At 41.2% G+C, this 19,906-nt stretch overlaps 2 protein-coding genes and 2 long non-coding RNA genes across 4 annotated transcripts in view; 2 read left to right on the top strand and 2 right to left on the bottom strand.

The window, feature by feature from the left end:
- Positions 1-19,906, bottom strand: part of LOC124257762 (leucine-rich repeat and coiled-coil domain-containing protein 1-like) — a 358,457-nt gene that overhangs the window by 87,314 nt on the left and 251,237 nt on the right. The window lies entirely within an intron of this gene.
- On the bottom strand, positions 4,595-6,452 carry LOC124257756. Its single transcript, XR_006893360.1, has 3 exons — positions 6,407-6,452; positions 6,159-6,172; positions 4,595-4,701 (listed from the first exon to the last, which is right to left on the bottom strand). It is a non-coding gene; the product is annotated as an uncharacterized LOC124257756 (long non-coding RNA).
- LOC124257751 (FMRFamide receptor-like) lies at positions 10,571-12,157 on the top strand. Its single transcript, XM_046691883.1, has 2 exons — positions 10,571-11,332; positions 11,823-12,157. The coding sequence occupies exons 1-2, from the start codon at positions 10,771-10,773 to the stop codon at positions 12,050-12,052; spliced, it is 792 nt and encodes a 263-aa protein (XP_046547839.1). The 5' UTR covers positions 10,571-10,770; the 3' UTR covers positions 12,053-12,157.
- LOC124257753 lies at positions 13,268-14,015 on the top strand. Its single transcript, XR_006893357.1, has 2 exons — positions 13,268-13,691; positions 13,941-14,015. It is a non-coding gene; the product is annotated as an uncharacterized LOC124257753 (long non-coding RNA).

Here is a 19,906-nt window from a genome sequence, read left to right on the forward strand (position 1 = left end):
TTCATGTTTTGAATATTTGTAATTGAAATGAAGAAAACATTTTAGGTGAGGTGAAATTGGGTTTTACGTCGTGCTTGAGAATATTTCGCTCATATGACGATGTGCATGCGTGTGTATGTGTATGTGCGGCTGCTTGTACTAGCCCAGATTTAAGCTGGTTTTATAGAGCTAGCCCACTGAGATACCATGCCGCAGTGAAGCATGAATACCCCACTCAAACACATTATACTGACTCCGAGCCGACCAGTCCTTATTGTACCCATTAATGCCGAGCGCCAGACAGGGACCAACAAGTACCAAATTTTAACATCTTTTGGTATGACGCGGTCGGGGATCAAACCCGCGACCTACCGCTCTCTGGGCGGACGCTCTAACCACTACACCATGGAGGCGGTCAGAAAACATTTTAAAAAGTGTCAACTGTTTCTGAATATCTGAATAGTATTAGGTTGGTGTATGACATCAACCAATGTATGACATCAACCAACTCACTGGAATAATAGGAATACTTCCAGCACAAGTTGTGGATACTCAGCATTTAATGATACATTGTAGCATTAAGTTGGCCACGGAAAACGTAAATACAAATGTATAAATGGTGAAAGTATTCAGACCTAGAATTACCACAGAAACACAAGCATAAGGTACTGGGGGACCTACTTTAACCCTGTCTCCACCCAGCAACACAAGCATGAGGTACTGGAGGACCTACTTTAACCTTGTCTCCACCCAGCAACACAAGCATGCGGTATTGGAGGACCTACTTTAACCTTGTCTCCACCCAGCAACACAAGCATGAGTTACTGGAGGACCTACTTTAACCTTGTCTCCACCCAGCAACACAAGCATGAGGTACTGGAGGACCTACTTTAACCCTGTCTCCACCCAGCAACACAAGCATGAGGTATTGGGGGACCTACTTTAACCTTGTCTCCACCCAGCAACACAAGCATGAGGTACTGGAGGACCTACTTTAACCTTGTCTCCACCCAGCAACACAAGCATGAGGTACTGGAGGACCTACTTTAACCTTGTCTCCACCCAGCAACACAAGCATGAGGTACTGAGGACCTACTTTAACCCTGTCTCCACCCAGCAACACAAGCATGAGGTATTGGGGGACCTACTTTAACCTTGTCTCCACCCAGCAACACAAGCATGAAGTATTGGAGGACCTACTTTAACCTTGTCTCCACCAAGCAACACAAGCATGAGGTATTGGAGGACCTACTTTAACCCTGTCTCCACCAAGCAACACAAGCATGAGGTACTGGAGGACCTACTTTAACCCTGTCTCCACCCAGCAACACAAGCATGAGGTATTGGAGGACCTACTTTAACCTTGTCTCCACCCAGCAACACAAGCATGAGGTACTGGAGGACCTACTTTAACCTTGTCTCCACCAAGCAACACAAGCATGAGGTATTGGAGGACCTACTTTAACCCTGTCTCCACCCAGCAACACAAGCATGAGGTATTGGAGGACCTACTTTAACCCTGTCTCCACCTAGCAACACAAGCATGAGGTACTGGAGGACCTACTTTAACCTTGTCTCCCTCCAGCAACACAAGCATGAGGTACTGGAGGACCTACTTTAACCTTGTCTCCACCCAGCAACACAAGCATGAGGTATTGGAGGACCTACTTTAACTCTGTCTCCACCCAGCAACACAAGCATGAGGTACTGGAGGACCTACTTTAACCTGGTCTCCACCCAGCAACACAAGCATGAGGTACTGGAGGACCTACTTTAACCCTGTCTCCACCCAGCAACACAAGCATGAGGTACTGAGGACCTACTTTAACCTTGTCTCCACCCAGCAACACAAGCATGAGGTACTGGAGGACCTACTTTAACCCTGTCTCCACCCAGCAACACAAGCATGAGGTATTGGAGGACCTACTTTAACCTTGTCTCCACCCAGCAACACAAGCATGAGGTATTGGAGGACCTACTTTAACCCTGTCTCCACCCTAGCAACACAAGCATGAGGTACTGGAGGACCTACTTTTAACCTTGTCTCCCTCCAGCAACACAAGCATGAGGTACTGGAGGACCTACTTTAACCTTGTCTCCACCCAGCAACACAAGCATGAGGTATTGGAGGACCTACTTTAACTCTGTCTCCACCCAGCAACACAAGCATGAGGTACTGGAGGACCTACTTTAACCTGGTCTCCACCCAGCAACACAAGCATGAGGTACTGGAGGACCTACTTTAACCCTGTCTCCACCCAGCAACACAAGCATGAGGTACTGGAGGACCTACTTTAACCTTGTCTCCACCCAGCAACACAAGCATGAGGTACTGGAGGACCTACTTTAACCCTGTTTCCACCCAGCAACACAAGCATGAGGTACTGGAGGACCTACTTTAACCTTGTCTCCACCCAGCAACACAAGCATGAGGTACTGGAGGACCTACTTTAACTCTGTCTCCACCCAGCAACACAAGCATGAGGTACTGGAGGACCTACTTTAACCCTGTCTCCACCCAGCAACACAAGCATGAGGTACTGGAGGGGACCTACTTTAACCTTGTCTCCACCCAGCAACACAAGCATGAGGTACTGGAGGACCTACTTTAACTCTGTCTCCACCCAGCAACACAAGCATGAGTTACTGGAGGACCTACTTTAACCTTGTCTCCACCCAGCAACACAAGCATGAGGTATTGGAGGACCTACTTTAACCCTGTCTCCACCCAGCAACACAAGCATGAGGTACTGGAGGACCTACTTTAACCTTGTCTCCCTCCAGCAACACAAGCATGAGGTACTGGAGGACCTACTTTAACCTTGTCTCCACCCAGCAACACAAGCATGAGGTATTGGAGGGACCTTTAACTCTGTCTCCACCCAGCAACACAAGCATGAGGTACTGGAGGACCTACTTTAACCTGGTCTCCACCCAGCAACACAAGCATGAGGTACTGGAGGACCTACTTTAACCCTGTCTCCACCCAGCAACACAAGCATGAGGTACTGGAGGACCTACTTTAACCTTGTCTCCACCCAGCAACACAAGCATGAGGTACTGGAGGACCTACTTTAACCCTGTCTCCACCCAGCAACACAAGCATGAGGTATTGGAGGACCTACTTTAACCTTGTCTCCACCCAGCAACACAAGCATGAGGTATTGGAGGACCTACTTTAACCCTGTCTCCACCTAGCAACACAAGCATGAGGTACTGGAGGACCTACTTTAACCTTGTCTCCCTCCAGCAACACAAGCATGAGGTACTGGAGGACCTACTTTAACCTTGTCTCCACCCAGCAACACAAGCATGAGGTATTGGAGAAACTACTTTAACTCTGTCTCCACCCAGCAACACAAGCATGAGGTACTGGAGGACCTACTTTAACCTAGTCTCCACCCAGCAACACAAGCATGAGGTACTGGAGGACCTACTTTAACCCTGTCTCCACCCAGCAACACAAGCATGAGGTACTGGAGGACCTACTTTAACCTTGTCTCCACCCAGCAACACAAGCATGAGGTACTGGAGGACCTACTTTAACCTTGTCTCCACCCAGCAACACAAGCATGAGGTACTGGAGGACCTACTTTAACCCTGTTTCCACCCAGCAACACAAGCATGAGGTACTGGAGGACCTACTTTAACCTTGTCTCCACCCAGCAACACAAGCATGAGGTACTGGAGGACCTACTTTAACTCTGTCTCCACCCAGCAACACAAGCATGAGGTACTGGAGGACCTACTTTAACTCTGTCTCCACCCAGCAACACAAGCATGAGGTACTGGAGGACCTACTTTAACCTTGTCTCCACCCAGCAACACAAGCATGAGGTACTGGAGGACCTACTTTAACTCTGTCTCCACCCAGCAACACAAGCATGAGTTACTGGAGGACCTACTTTAACCTTGTCTCCACCCAGCAACACAAGCATGAGGTATTGGAGGACCTACTTTAACTCTGTCTCCACCCAGCAACACAAGCATGAGGTACTGGAGGACCTACTTTAACCTTGTCTCCACCCAGCAACACAAGCATGAGGTACTGGAGGACCCACTTTCACCTTTTCTCCCCAGCAACACAAGCATGAGGTACGGGAGGACCGCATTTGACCTTGTCTACCCCTAGCAACACAAAGATGAGGTACTTGAGGACCTACCCTGTCAAGCAAGAGGACTCGAAACATATTCAGACCTGCATTTTCCACACAAACAAACAGATAAAAGAACAGCATAGTAACTGACTAGTTCTCCATCCATACATGTTTTTTTTTAAACTTTAAATCAGATGAGCTATAAAACTGCTGTCATGTCATGAAATTGATTTCTACTACTAAATATATCCTGTCATATTTTGTAATGCACGTTTTGTTTGTACACTGAAACAGGATCTACTAAAGCCATAACACCAACTATTTTATGAGCAGATCACACACGATATTATTGATTACTGTGCACAAACATTGTATAGCATAACATGTAAAAATTGTAATTTATCATGCTCAGTAATCATTTATCACAAAAGATACTCAAAAAAATATAATCATGCTTTGGATCACGACCATAAAGTTGAGAGGTGTGTCATTTTCTGAGTTGTCTACCAAGGGTTGCCCACCAAGCATCATCTACCAAGTGTTATGACTGTTGTCTACCAAGTGTTGCCTTAACTGAGTGCATTAACAGAGTCTCGTCTACCAAGAGTCGTGGACCCAGTGTCGTCTACCAAGTATTATGACTATCGTTTACTAATTATCACCTATCAAGTGTTGCCAACTGGGCATTATCTACTGAGTATCGCTCTACGAAGAGTTGGGGACCAAGTGTCGTCTACCGAGCATCGACTACGAAGAGTTGGGGACCAAGTGTCGTCTACTGAGCATCGTCTACCAAGAGTTGTGGACCCATTGTCGTCTACGAAGAGTTGTCTACCGAGCATTGACTATCAAGATTTGGGGACCAAGTGTCGTCTACTGAGCATTGTCTACCAAGAGTTGGGGACCCAGTGTCGTCTACTGAGCTTCATCTACCAAGAGTTGTGGACCCAGTGTTGTGGACTGAGTGTAAAAGTCTACCAAGAGTTGTGGACCCAGGGTCGTCTACTGAGTGTCAACTACAGAAGTACAGAAGAGTTGTGGACCCAGTGTCGTCTACTGAGTATCGACTACAGAAGTACAGAAGAGTTGAGGACCAAGTGTCATCTACCGAGCATCGACTACGAAGAGTTGGGGACCAAGTGTCTTCTACTGAGCGTCATCTACCAAGAGTTGTGGACCCAGTGTTGTGGACTGAGTGTAAAAGTCTACCAAGAGTTGGGGACCCAGTGTCGTCTACTGAGCGTCATCTACCAAGAGTTGTGGACCCAGTGTTGTGGACTGAGTGTAAGAGTCTACCAAGAGTTGGGGACCCAGTGTCGTCTACTGAGCGTCATCTACCAAGAGTTGTGGACCCAGTGTTGTGGACTGAGTGTAAAAGTCTACCAAGAGTTGTGGACCCAGGGTCGTCTACTGAGTATCGACTACAGAAGTACAGAAGAGTTGAGGACCAAGTGTCATCTACCGAGCATCGACTACGAAGAGTTGGGGACCAAGTGTCTTCTACTGAGAGTCATCTACCAAGAGTTGGGGACCCAGTGTCGTCTACTGAGCGTCATCTACCAAGAGTTGGGGACCCAGTGTCGTCTACTGAGTGTCATCTACCAAGAGTTGGGGACCCAGTGTCGTCTACTGAGTGTCATCTACCAAGAGTTGTGGACCCAGTGTTGTCTACTGAGTGTTGTTTACCAAGAGTTGTGGAGCCAGTGTTGTCTACTGAGTGTTGTGACTGTTGTCTACCAAGCATCACCTACCGAGTGTTATCTACTAAGACTCGTGGACACAGTGTTATCTATTGAGTGTTGTGACAATCGTCTATGTCGCCAACTGAGCGCATTTACCAAGCATCATCTACCAAGAGTTGGGGGCCCAGTGTCATCTACTAATTGTCGTCTACCAAGAGTTGTGGACCAAGTGTCATCTACCGAGAGTCATCTACCAAGAGTTGTGGACCCAGTGTCATCGATCAAACATCGTCTACCAAAGAGTTGTGGACCAAGTGTCATCTACCGAGAGTCATCTACCAAGAGTTGTGGACCCACTGTCATCTATCGAGTGTTGTGACTGTCATCTACCACGCTTCACCTACCAAGTGTCGCCTACTTAGAGTCATGGACCCAGGGTTATCTACCGAGTGTTGTGACAATCGTCTACCAAGTGTCACCAACTGAGTGCATTTACCGAGCATCATCTACCAAGAGTTGTGGACCAAGTGTCATCTACTGAGTTGTGGACCCAGTTTTGTCTACCGAGTGTTGTGACTGTCGTCTGCCAAGCATCGCCTACTGAGTGTCATCTACCGAGTGTTGTGAAAATCGTCTACCAAGTGTCACCAACTGAGTGCATTTACCGAGCATCATCTACCAAGAGTTGTGGACCAAGTGTCATCTACTGAGTTGTGGACCCAGCTTTGTCTACCGAGTGTTGTGACTATCGTCTACTAAGTGTCACCAACTGAGTTTAGGAACAAGTTTTGCCTACCGAGTGTCATCTACCAAGAGTCCCAGTGTCATCTATCCAGTGTTGTGACTATCGTCTACTAAGTGTCACCAATTGAGTTTAGGAACCGTTTTGTCTACTGAGTGTTGTGATTGTCGCCTGCCAAGTTTATGAACTTTTCATGTAAATGTGAGTGGTGGATGCTACCTGTAAGCCAGTGCAAATTTAACCTTTTCAAAAACGCCTGGTGTCACCAATAACTTTTCAAGCTCTATTCCAGTAAGTTCCATTGTGACATAGACTTATATACCCAACTGAATCCCAATCAAGTATGATCTTTCTCTGACACATATATATAGTTCTGTGAGTTGCATTTGTGAGATATACTCATGGAAACAAATAAGGGAGCACATGAAAGTACAAATGTTCCTTTATTTATTTCCAGAATTTCACCCACAGTGCAATACATACCTTGTGAAGAAACCTGGAAAAGAATAAAGGAACACGTGTACTTTCATGTGTTCCCTTATTTGTTTCCATGAGTATATTTTGCATTGACAGTTTTTCAGATATTACTCAGAGAAATCTGCAATTGAATATTTTCAGTCTGTTGCCAGAATATACAATGCTATACATACATTGTAAGAAATATACGAACAAACCATTACAAAAACCTTTTCAATTACGTATTGTGAAAAACTTTGTATTCTGTATCATGAGATTTAACTTAATGCTTGAAATAACTTATAATCTTTCTTCTCAAAAACATATTGTGAACAATTACGCATTCTGTATCATGAGTTTTTTTAGTTAATATTTGAAATACATTTGATTCTGAAATGTTTACAAAACCATTCCATGTTTTTACTGATCAATCTGAAATCTTGATTCTTCAACCACTGATGATAAAACCATAAAACACTGAAAATATTCTTATCCAAGAATTGTCTTTAGTAATTTATGATGAAACATTAAACACAATAGTTAGTGCACTGTAGAGTCAACACATACACTGATTGATGTCTGCTAGAATGGAAACACAACATTACTGTATAGAACCCAAACAACTTCACTTAATGGTTGTGTAGGAATGTAACAGGAATGTTATGAAATCATTAATAGTAATGAATAAATTACACATAAAGGATGTCAATCATCCACGGAGATGTTTGAACTAACCTTATTCATATTCAGTGGATATGAGTACTTATTGAAAAATCATAAGCGGTTTTAGTTCCAAGGATGTATATTTTGTCTTGAGTAAATATTGTTCTTCTGCAATATTCCGCCAAAAAAAGAAATAAAGAAGTCATGGAATGTTTTGAGGAAAACATAACAATATGAAAACACAACAAAGAAATGTGGTTTAATATCGTGTTCTAGATGATAATCATGTTGTTGACCACCGAGATACCATGGTCCAGTTTATCGTGGCTATCATCTCACAGTAACTGACTCTGAGATGACCAGTCTGTTGTTTTTAATGCCAAGATTTTGATCACTACAAGTTTATCTGTTTACAAAGGTCTCAGACAGACAGACATACAGACAGTATATTTGAGTATCATATATACAGTGAAAGTACATGTAAAGTAGGTAAAATGTAACAACATAAGGAATATATGAGCCACTCCAGCGGGATTGACGGGACCCCATGTTGTAGTGCAGGATCCCTTGGTTGACCTTGCACCCTATAAGAGTTGAGAGAGAGGGAGAGGGAGAGGGAGAGGGAGAGGGAGAGAGAGAGAGAGAGAGAGAGAGAGAGAGAGAGAGAGAGAGAGAGAGAGAGAGAGAGAGAGAGAGAGAGAGAGAGAGAGAGAGAGAGAGAATGCGTAAACATAACATTTCAAAATAAACATTATATAAACACACACACGCTTACAGATATACTTAAAAGGTAAAACATAAGCATGCAAAAATAAAAACACAATAAATCTATACAATAAAAGATATACACACTAAAGTAGTTTTAAGAATATAGGAGATGTCAACGAGGTTTAAGTATATTAAAACAGGCTTTTGGCACATTTACCCATTTCGTAGTTATAACTTAATATCGCTGGGAACTTCACACTGTCTGGCCACAAATAGAAGACGGTAAAGAAGGAGCTGGCTTCTTGTAGCAAGCCATATCTTAGATCGTGGTAAACAGGGCACTGTAGCAGCACGTGTCGCTCGTCTTTGTACAGGGGTTACTGAGCACATGGGACATAGGCGTTTTATAGGGGGAGGCAACTCTACACTGGAACTTGGCGACAGCCGATTGGGAGTAGCCAGGTAGTCGTGTGGAGACAACTGTTAATTTTCCTAACAGTGATGCATAAAAGGTATTTTTTTAAAATAAATAAATAAAAAAATTCCTAACTTGTCAAAGCAGAACAATATGCTGGATTGATTCACGTTTTTGTGGAAAACTTTTCATCCACACAACACTTTAAACAATTGTTTCAACATCAGTCACAGATATTTACTCATCAATAACCCTTAGGAAGTAAGATAGATGTTAAGCACTGAAGACAATATATGCATATAAAACAAACTGAATTCATCTTTTTGTGAAAATTAATGACGAAACATTTCCATTATCATTTGCAAAGCCAACTAGTTATATTGAAATGAATACAGTAAAATATATCATGTGATAACATTTACTGAAACTTTTACTGGGAGTTATTTCAACTCCTTCACTTAATGTGTCTGCCTCTTTGGGAGTAAGTATATGCCACCATCCAGAGGAACATGGTACTGGCACCAGTTGTCTGTGAGGTATCAGTGAAATTATGTCATGAGTACATATTTCCTCTAGAACCATGGCAGTTTGGGATATCTGAAAACAAAGCTCTGGTACCAGTACCCACCAGGTTTCCCTGTTACCAAGTACTCCACGACTCACTCTCATATTTCATACTGAAGCCCTTGCACTGGCTGCCAGTGCAAGAATGAGTAGAATATAAGACTCTCACACTTGCTTATCAATGCGATCACTCAACTGCGCCAAGTTACTCAAGTGGCATACTCTCCAAGCACGATCCTGTGAGAACATTAAGATCAGGACATCTTCATCTTCTGGAGATACCAAAACGCCATCTGAAGTCATTTGGTTACCGCTCTTTCAGCTATGCTGCTCCTTCTCTCTGGAACTCTGTTCCCCATGATATCAGACTGTCACCAACCCTAGACAACTTAAATTCTCATTTAAAGACATTCCTTTTCCGAAAATACTATTGCTGCTAGATTTTCGTGTTCCCACTCATTTTAAATGCTGTGTATATACTTATAATAGCGCATAGAGCAGACACTTAGTTCCTGGAGTATTTTATATATTTTATATAAATTACATTTATAAATTCATTCCTTATTATTATTATTATTATTATTATTATTATGTACCTACTCACTCACTAACCATTGGTGTACCACAGCTGAAAATGAAAAGAGAGAGTGCGTGTGTGAGAGTGGAGAGAGAGTGAGTGTGTGAGTGAGTGAGTGTGTGAGTGAGTGAGTGAGTGTGTGAGTGAGTGAGTGTGTGTGGGAGAGAGAGAGTGAGTGTGTGTGTGTGTGTGTGTGAGAGGGAGAGAGAGAGAGACACTATTTAATAAACTAAAAACCAACTTCATATTTTTCCATACTAAGGTAGATAACTTAATGAAGGAATGAACATACCACTAAAGGCAATGCTATTTTCAACCATGTTTTCACCTGCAAGCAGGAACAACCAGCAATCACAGCAGTAATATTGATGTAACAGTTGAACCTTCTATGTTCCAGCCTGTCACAATGGACCTGACCACCAGCTTGCCCAGCAGCGCGCCGATAACGGGACATATGGACCCAGCAAAGAATTTCAGATGGAGCTCAAGACATTCAAGTTCTATATGCTTGGCATCATTGGAAACACCCTGGCCGTGTTCGGACTTTTAGCCAACACGTTGTCAATCATAGTTCTGCGACACCGAAAAATGCGTTCCTCCACAGCATATTACCTCGTGACTTTGGCACTCTACGACAACGTCATTCTGGTTGCCATGGTGGTGTTCTTCGGCCTGCCAGCTTTGTATGAAAGAATGGAACCAAGCTTTTTAGAGAGTTACCATTTTAACTACAGTTATGCAACGCCTGTTGGGTACCCCGTGTCTCTAGCCGCTCAAATGGCTTCCATATACACCTGTGTTGCCTTCACAATTGAGCGCGCTACATTGCTGTGTGCCACCCTCTGCATGCGGCCAACACATGCACCAAGTCTCGGGCGAAAAAAGCGATGTTACTCATCTTCCTGTGGTCTATACTCTACAACATACCTAGGTACTTCCATTACAGAGTCGACACAAAATGGGTGGAGGACAAAAACCGAACAAAAGCTATTGCCAATGAAACAGAATTTGGCAGCGATACTGTTTTCCGACAAGTCTATTTGATATACTTCCAACTTATTTTCATGTTTCTGATTCCATTCTCCATCCTTATGATTCTCAACTCTGCCTTGATACGAGCGCTTAAACATTCTCATCAGCAACGACAGCAGATGTCCAATTCTGCTGCTCGGGAACATAACCTAACCATCATGTTGGTGGCCGTCATCGTTCTGTTCCTCGTCTGCCAGTTTCCCTCCATCATTGACAACATTCTCTTAGCCTCCACGGACCGGGTACAGCGCATCAGCAACATGCACTACAACAAATTCTACATCATGTCTACCCTGATGGTTGAGATTAACTCAGCGACAAACTTCATCATGTACTGTGTGTTTGGTAAAAAGTTCCGGATGGTGTTTTTACATATCTTTGGATGCAAGAAAGTGCAGAACACCCTGCAGTATCGCAGTACGTTGTATAACACGCGAACTAACGGATTACGATCATGCGACATGGAAGTATCATTAGTATGACTAGGCAGATGTAAAACAATACCAAAGAAAAAAGTCGGTTTTAAAGACATGTTTGATGAGAGTCCATAACCCTATCTTAATCTTAAATTTATTCATTTTAGAATACATCATTCCAGGGTCGTTACAAATAAATATTGAGAAGTGGAAGCTGGAAAAATGTTCTTGTTCTTCAATCCCTACGAGGAAATGAAAGTGACAAAATATTCCATAAGCCTCAGAAATCACTAGAGCTATATCAAAAGCATGTGTTTGGGATTTACTATCAAATAGTGGCGATGCCAGATTTAGCAGGATAATGCATGAACTTGCAGTGTCAGTGTGTGATCCCAATTGCTTTTCCCTGTGTGTTTCAAACCTGCATGTGGATGAGATAGCAATGTTCCCACCATTGAGCAACACTGAGCACCATTCCAATCTTATTTCAGACGAACTGAGGCTCGACAGCTTGGCATCAGTCAAGGAAGTAAGCCCAAGGAGACATAGGTATTCGTTCATCTCTTCAAAGACAGGGTTCTGGCGCAGCAAAGGGATACAACTCTGCATAACAAAATATTGTGGTTTAGGCCCCAGGGCCACATGGATGTACCCCCGAAGGTCATTGAATAATAGTAGGATGGCGTTTCCTATTCTCGCAGTTCTTACGGATATTGGCTGAAAAGATAACACAAACAATTCTTATCGTATGAATGCTTGTTGTGTTTAAATGAAGGGCCTTCTCCTCTAACATCTGCATCTATCAGTTGCTAGATCCATCAGGTGAATTACCACTTGTGAGCCCGGTGATAAACAATGCCATCCGCCATTGATGAAATGAGGCTTCTCCCATTCTTGCGGTATAACGAAGAAGTAATGTTATGGAGTGTATGGAAGAGCAATCCTGCTGGAAAGGGTGAGAAAAAGTTATGATATGTCCAAGTTGGCATTACTTACCAATACTCGGGACATTGCAAGATTTTGATCACTCGCAGACTTTGGCCACTTCCTAGTTACCGGTTGGCAAGTTTAACAACCACTAGGTGTTGCACATTGGTGATATCGGCAGAAAACGTGTTTACCGCGAGAATAGGAAACCCATAAGAAAAGGAGATGGAACTATATGCCAAGAGATCGGGTAGAAATCAGATGAAGTCTGAAGTCTACCCTGGATTACACTATGCAGGTTAAGATAATCATTGCTCATAACAGCATCAACTCACTCAAAATCCACCCAGTTGTTTACTTGCTATCTCAAAGGACCAGTCCTTTCAGAACTGCAGCTGAAGCTAAGCTATTTTTAGTTCTTGGTTTACAGACATGTTCTGAAATCCTGGCTCCTGTTCCTCCTGCCCCTTTCTTGAATGGGGCCTAAGTCAGTTGGTTATGAAAATGTATAAAAAGACATAAATAAATTTATTTGTTTTTCCAAAAGTTATATTGCCTTTTGTGGAGTGTCAGTTTCATCATCATCGTCACACCACCATTACCATGTGTGTTACTGTTTGTTTGATGTTGTGGGAAAGACAGTTATTTTATTGCTTTATAATACAATGGGGCTAAAAAAATAGGGAGGGTGGGTGCCACTGACGATAAGTTCACACATGATTTACAGACACACAACAAACACATTTTAGTGGTCATCTGACTGTGACCGCTATCCGTAATGGTGAGTTGGTGCACTGACGATAAGTTCACACATGATTTACAGACACACAACAAACACGTTTTAGTGGTCATCTGACTGTGACCGCTATCCGTAATGGTGAGTTGGTGCACTGACGATAAGTTCACACATGATTTACAGACACACAACAAACACGCTTTAGTGGTCATCTGACTGTGACCGCTATCCTTAATGGTGAGTTGGTGCACTGACGATAAGTTCACACATGATTTACAGACACACAACAAACACGTTTTAGTACCAGTAATTGTAAACATATGATCAAACCGCATGTTCAGTTTTGGATTGTTTGACATGTATTTCCAGTGCTATGTGGTCACATTAATGACTGTGCATTGGAATAAAAACTCAAAATGAATTTTGGCCTGTAGAATGTTCACATCCCTCTCCACATCTATGCTTTTGGGGGAAAGGTGTGCACTATATTCAAGAAAATACTGTTCATTTAAGTGTTGCCTTCATGTTGACTTAATGCTGTCTGTAAAATGTTTAATAAGACCATTTATACCCAAGAAGCTGCTGTTATCATAATACATATCATATGTTTTATATTGTATATATATTACTGGACATACAAAATAACAGGTTGGGGTCCCCTCACATTAATGGCAACTATTTACTAATTAACAGTCAGGTACAATAAGGAACACGTTTTTATGGATAACAACTTCTTTATTTCGTGAGTGCGACGTTTCGATACAGATTCTTGTACCGTTGTCAAGCAAGAGTCAGATTGCTTGACAACGGTACAACGGTACAACGGTACAAGAATCTGTATCGAAATGACGCACTCACGAAATAAAGAAGTTGTTATCCATAAAAACGTGTTCCTTATTGTACGTCTCAACTTCTAAAAATGCCACTCAAACAAGTTAACAGTCAGGTAGTAATCTATACCTAACAACCTTCAAGCTCAATTTGCAAAATATTCCAAATTACATCTCACTGAGATTAAATTCATAAAACCTAATAAATATGGGGACTAAAACTTCCGCTTACTTCATCAGTGAAGTATCTGTGAGGGGTCAGCAAGTGTGCTAAATCTGATGAAACGACAGACAACAACCAGTACATGTAATCCATTTAAACCTTGAAGGGTGCCAGCCAAATGAGGTACAGCCCCAGAGTTTTGTTAGTGACAGGATGCTCTTTCAGTCACAGTTTCCAAACATGCCACATTTTTCTGGGAAAAATTATTCCTTCTTCATAAGACATTTGTCTTTAGGTCATCCAACATGTCTTGTGAAAAATTCAGTTTAATTGTAAAACCTGAGGACATATTTCTTCCAGTAATGGTGGAACAAAATGTTGTCTCAAAACCTAAATGTCAAATGGTCACTCTTTCTCAAGGTAAAACAAAAATATTGAGTCAAACATCAATATTAAAACACAGGAGACTATAATAGTCCTCCTCTATCACAAAAGGCATTTATTATTGCGTTATTTTACTGAAGGCAAAACATAAATTAACAAACATTTGCCCATTCAACTAACCCATTGATAGTACCAGCAAGTGAAGGCCATTCAAGCCCTAGAGGGGCAGTTGGGTAGCCTAGTGGTTAAAGCGTTCACTCGTCATGCCGAAGACCCGGGTTTGATTCCCCACATGGGTACAATGTGTGAAGCCCATTTCTGGTGTCCCCTGCCATGATATTGCTGGAATATTGCTAAAAGTTGCGTAAAACTAAACTCACTCACTCACTCACTGAAGCAGTAGATTTGCACAAGTCTCAAAGGTTATAATCAATAGTGTCAATGATAATTTCTAGAAAATATATATATCCCTCTAACAGATTGATTTCCTTATTTTATCTAGACTTGCCTCTTTAAATGATAGAATTTCAATACATCCATTGGCTTAACCTTCAGTACAGCCTTGGAGCAAGGCTTAGAACTCAAGCCCCAACTATCAAACATCTTGTTGCAGAAAAGTTAAGTGAGTGTTCCGAGCAGTGAGTGAAGGAAAGCTTTTATTCAACTTACTAGAAGAGGGATGTAAACGACAGAGTTGGACCAGGCAAACCAGTGGTTAAAAGCATGAGCATCAATGCATGCCATCTGCAACTTGACAGTGCCTAAAATTGATCCTATTTAAATATCAACCCTTTAAAAAAGCATTGGCCCCTGGGGACCGTTCCCACCATAGACTCCTAGTGGTGTACCAGGGAAAGGATAGTAGTAATGAATTTAGGAAGATAACAAAAATCATCAGTTTTGTCTGTAAATGTCAGGCAGTGCCAGAAACCCAAAGCATAAGAACATTTAATGGTGGCCAGGATGGTTGGGAAATGTTCTATGTCAAACTGAAATTTGTCCCTCAGGGCATCATAATATGGTAGTGTAAAAACTGTTCACATCCTTTTCTTCATCAGTTAATCAATGTGCGAAAATCTTTTCAATGGCATCCATTTTACCCATTCCAGTCATACATCTAGCATAGAAAGGATGATCAATTTCATTACCGTTTCCATAAATGACACCAATTTCCCACAAATGTAACATAACTAAGGCCCATAATTGAATTCTCAACTTGTACAACTTTTAAAGACTGTAATTGATTTTTTGCTATTTGGGCGTAGTTTTCCGATTTCCTGGTTAAGGAAACCTACGTCACTACATCATTACCCAATACCTAAAATGTTTTTTAGTGACCTTGGCCTGTCAACACTTATTTTAACCAAATCATGGTCAATTATTATAACAAAATATGCAACCGTCCAGAAACCAATTGACAAAATGAATGTGAAATCTCTGGGAATTTTCACAAAAAGGGTTTGATAAAATTAATTTTCATCGATTTCAGCACTTCTATGATACATTCTTCAGACTTTCAAAGATGCCTCTAAAATTGGATCAAAACAAGTTTGAAAAAAACAAAAAACAGCCAATACATGGCTAAACCTCCAGGAACAAGAATACATCGTTTTCTGAACAGAAGAATAATTCAGGAAGCAATCACAGCAGAATGTCAGTTGTACAATTCAAAAGGTAAACTGGTGAAAGGCCTTCAGTCGTCAGAGGTGCTGTATTTATAATTATATGTGCAGAGTTGCTTCCCTTAGTTGCACCAGAAACCTATGATTACTGGTTCAAACAGAATCATCTTTATCTTGTTTCTGGCTTGTCAGCAGATCTAAGACCTGCCTCATATCAGACTTTCTTTGCATATGAAGTATCCAGGTCACTAACATAATACTACTGTATAAGTCCCACTTCTGCATAGAATCTCTGATTTATATTTGGTTTGAAGTGACGATAACTTTCAAAGTTCTGTGAGCAGAAACTCGGAAGTGTAGAATGCAGATTCCAATGAATTTAGTGAATAGATGTATGGTACTGGTAAACCAAGGTTTGTAATGGGATCTGATCTTGGATTCAGACCTAGTGAATCACTGCAGGGAAATTTCTGCAGTACTAAACAGAGTACAACCATCCCAGCAATTATTCTACCTACAGTTGTGGCAATTTTTCTTGGTGTATCAAGTGCCCCTGTCATACTACATTAATCAATCTATAGAACAAGATCCTTGTCACATAAAGGAATCATCTGACAAATGGCATAGGTTTATCTTAAAGTATTGGAACTATGACAATCGTAGCACAAGAAGAATCTGTGGAACAAGACCCTGGTAACTCTTTTACAAGGAACCAATGGCGTAGGTCTATCTTAAAGTGTAGGAACTACAAGAATTGTAGCCCAAGATGAATCTGTCAAACAAGATCATGGCTGGTTCCTGTTCCATCAAAGAATAGATGGCGTAGGACTATCTCGAAGTATAGAAAGTACAAAAATTGTAGAATGAGATGAATCTGATGTATAGCGCCCAGGTCCATGCTCCACAAAGTAATCATGTGACAAATGTTGTACGTTTATCTTAACGTATAGGAACTACAACAATCAGAGCACTACAACGTATCATCACATTTGATGTTTATCAGCTGCTGACTGGGCTAGCTTCATGTGTAATGTCCGCAGGGCGCCCTAACTTCGATCAAGAGATCTGTGCTTCCATTCCCCGCACAGGACTCAGGTACAACACTTTCATTGTCATGAAAATAAAGTTATGATCGCATTGTAAAAGTTGTGTACAAAGTATGCATGCTACATTAAAATATTGTATAAGTCATGTTGGTTTTTTTAAATTAAGGCAAGACCAATTTTATTTCTTGTTTTACGGATTTTTGTCCTCAGAATCCTAAAGGCAGGAGGAAATAAAAACTTAAAATAAACTCACCATTCAAAGTAATATTCCTTTGAAATACTAAAGGTATTTTACTTTTGACAATTTATGAAGTGTATTTGGGAAAAAAAATAATAATCTAAAAACATTTTCTTGCACATTTACATTTTTGGCCAATAGAAATATTAAAATTTTATTTTTTGAGCGGGAAATTTTTTTTTTTTTTTATCTTAAGCTTGCAAAATTTTGACCGGCGGATCCGTAAAACAAGAAATAAAATTGGTCGGGACTAATCGGTGAAACATGTTGCAATGACAGTATGTACTGACAGTACCATGGTGGCCCTAAATCTGTTACATGTTGACTTTCATATTAAGCCTTGTTAATGTTACAGTGTGTGTTGTCCTTTGTCGAATACCAGGTTGCAAGAAACACTGCTGTTGTTTTTACATCTGTTGTTCATAGTATTACATGTACATAGTATGTGCAATGAGTCCTTCATCAAATCTTTACATGTTTTTAACATCTTTTCCCCAAAAGCACATAGGTGTGGTTACAATATATTTTAAAGAGTGATGTTTCTGAAGTGATTATTTGAAAAAATAGGTTTAAAAGTCACTCAGTGTTATTGCACCATCAGAATACTTTACAGGTTTCAGAAAATAAAAGGAGTGGTTGGAAGGGTAGTGGTTAAAGCGTTTGCTGTCATGCTGAAGATCCGGGTTCGATTCCCCATATGAGTACAATGTGTGAAGGCCAACATACAGAAGTTTGTAAATTTACTTAATACTCAAAATGCAAATGTTATTTTACGCCTAGCCATATTTGTAAACAAAATCCATAACGTTGTATGATGCTTATAAATGCCAGTGTATTTCTCATGCCAGCGCTCCAAAGAACATGATGTAAAAATGTCACTATACTTTTGGCCCCATGGCCACTCTACGAAATAAATCTGTCTATCTGTCTGTCTGTAACATATCTACCTTCATCGGCACTAAAGGTCTTAATTCTGGACCAGACAATCCAGTGATTGACATCATGCTCATCGATCTATGCAATTGGGATACGATGACGTGTGTCAACCAAGTCGAGTCTGACCACCTGATCCCGTTAGTCGCCTCTTACGATAAGCATGAGTTGCTGAAGATCAACTCTAATCAGATCTTCATGGGTATGGGGGGATGTTTCACATTGTGTAATAAAGAAGAAAATAAAACATTAGTGATGTAGGGACCTAAGGATGCTTGGATAAGTGTTCATACTATGGACATAGTGTTTTTGTGGACCTGGCAACATTTTGCAGGCTGCTGTGATATTTCTGACTTACAATCCTGTTGAACAACTCAGTTTAGAGTGATGAAAGCTGATGACCTATGCTCAAATGTCCATGTCACATTTTGATGTTCTTGTCAAACATCTGATGATGCACAGTCTGTTGTGTTATCCTAGCTGGTGTATTTATCATGGTATTTGTGTCCATCATGAACAGACTTCTTGATTAACAAAATTGTTTGATATAAATTTTCATGTCAAATAAAACATGAATGAAGCCAATGGGTTAATGTTTTCACTGATAAATCTAATGCCTGGTTGAAACAACAAAGGAGTGAGTGGTTGAGTGAGTGGGTGTGAGTGAGTGAGTGGGTGTGAGTGAGTGAGTGAGTGTGAGAGAGAGAGAGAGAGAGAGAGTGAGTGAGTGATGGATGGATGGATGGATGGATGGATGGATGGATGGATGGATGGATGGATGGATGGATGGATTGATTGATTGATTGATTGATTGATTGATTGATTGATTGATTGAGCAAGTGAGCGAGCAAGTGAGTGATCAATCCCGGAAGAACCCACAATAATGAGTATGGTTCAGAAAAACACTGAAACAAAAGTGGAAAACACTGAAACAAAAGTGGAATAAATCTTGGATCCAGACCGCTGATCAAATGTTTAATGAGTCAATTCTGCACAGGGCGAATTTCACAACCTGAAAACCTAATACTGAGACACTCTTGTAACTTTTGTAACACCTAAGACAACACTGACACATCCAGCAGTAAAGAGTTGAGAGAGAGAGAGAGAGAGAGAGAGAGAGAGAGGAGGACTTATTCTAAAAATAGAACATCAAGGCAAAGGACCAGTCTTTGCTGTCCTCAGAATACAAATTCCATCAGGGGCAGGGGGAGAAAAACAGTTTGTCATCATAGAAAGAGACTCAAGACCTACAACCAATCCAGGAGACCAAAAATATCCTCTGTGAAGCAGAATGAGAAAGTGATAATTATTAACACCTAATTAAAGGATACCTAAGTAAACTATGGTCATAATGAACTCAATGGTATCACTGATTTTAGTTTGTTATTATCATAGTTAGCTATCCACATCTCATACATACAGTAATAGCTGGGCCCAACAGGTACTTCGTTATATCCATCTGTTCATTATAAGCATGTTGATTATAAACTGTAATCTAATCAGGGAATGGAGTCCACACACTGAACCCATGTTGGAAATAAAACCAAGGGGAGTTGATACATAGAGGATGCTAAAAAGCATGTTCGTAATAAACCAGCGGGGAATGGTGTTCACTCACTAAACCCATGTGGGAAGTAAAACCAAGGGGCTTTGATACATAGAGGATACTAAACGACCTTACGTGTAATACTATTTA

This window comes from Haliotis rubra, unplaced genomic scaffold (genome assembly GCF_003918875.1).
Source record: "Haliotis rubra isolate DU_JTF1 unplaced genomic scaffold, ASM391887v1 Scf671, whole genome shotgun sequence".
NCBI lineage: Eukaryota > Metazoa > Mollusca > Gastropoda > Lepetellida > Haliotidae > Haliotis > Haliotis rubra.

Coding starts and splice junctions, on each gene's coding strand:
- LOC124257751 (XM_046691883.1), top strand. CDS start 10,771: ATGTTACTCATCTTCCTGTGGTCTATACTCTACAACATACCTAGGTAC. Junction 11,333..11,822: donor GAACACCCTGCAGTATCGCA/GTACGTTGTATA, acceptor ATCTTATTTCAG/ACGAACTGAGGCTCGACAGC.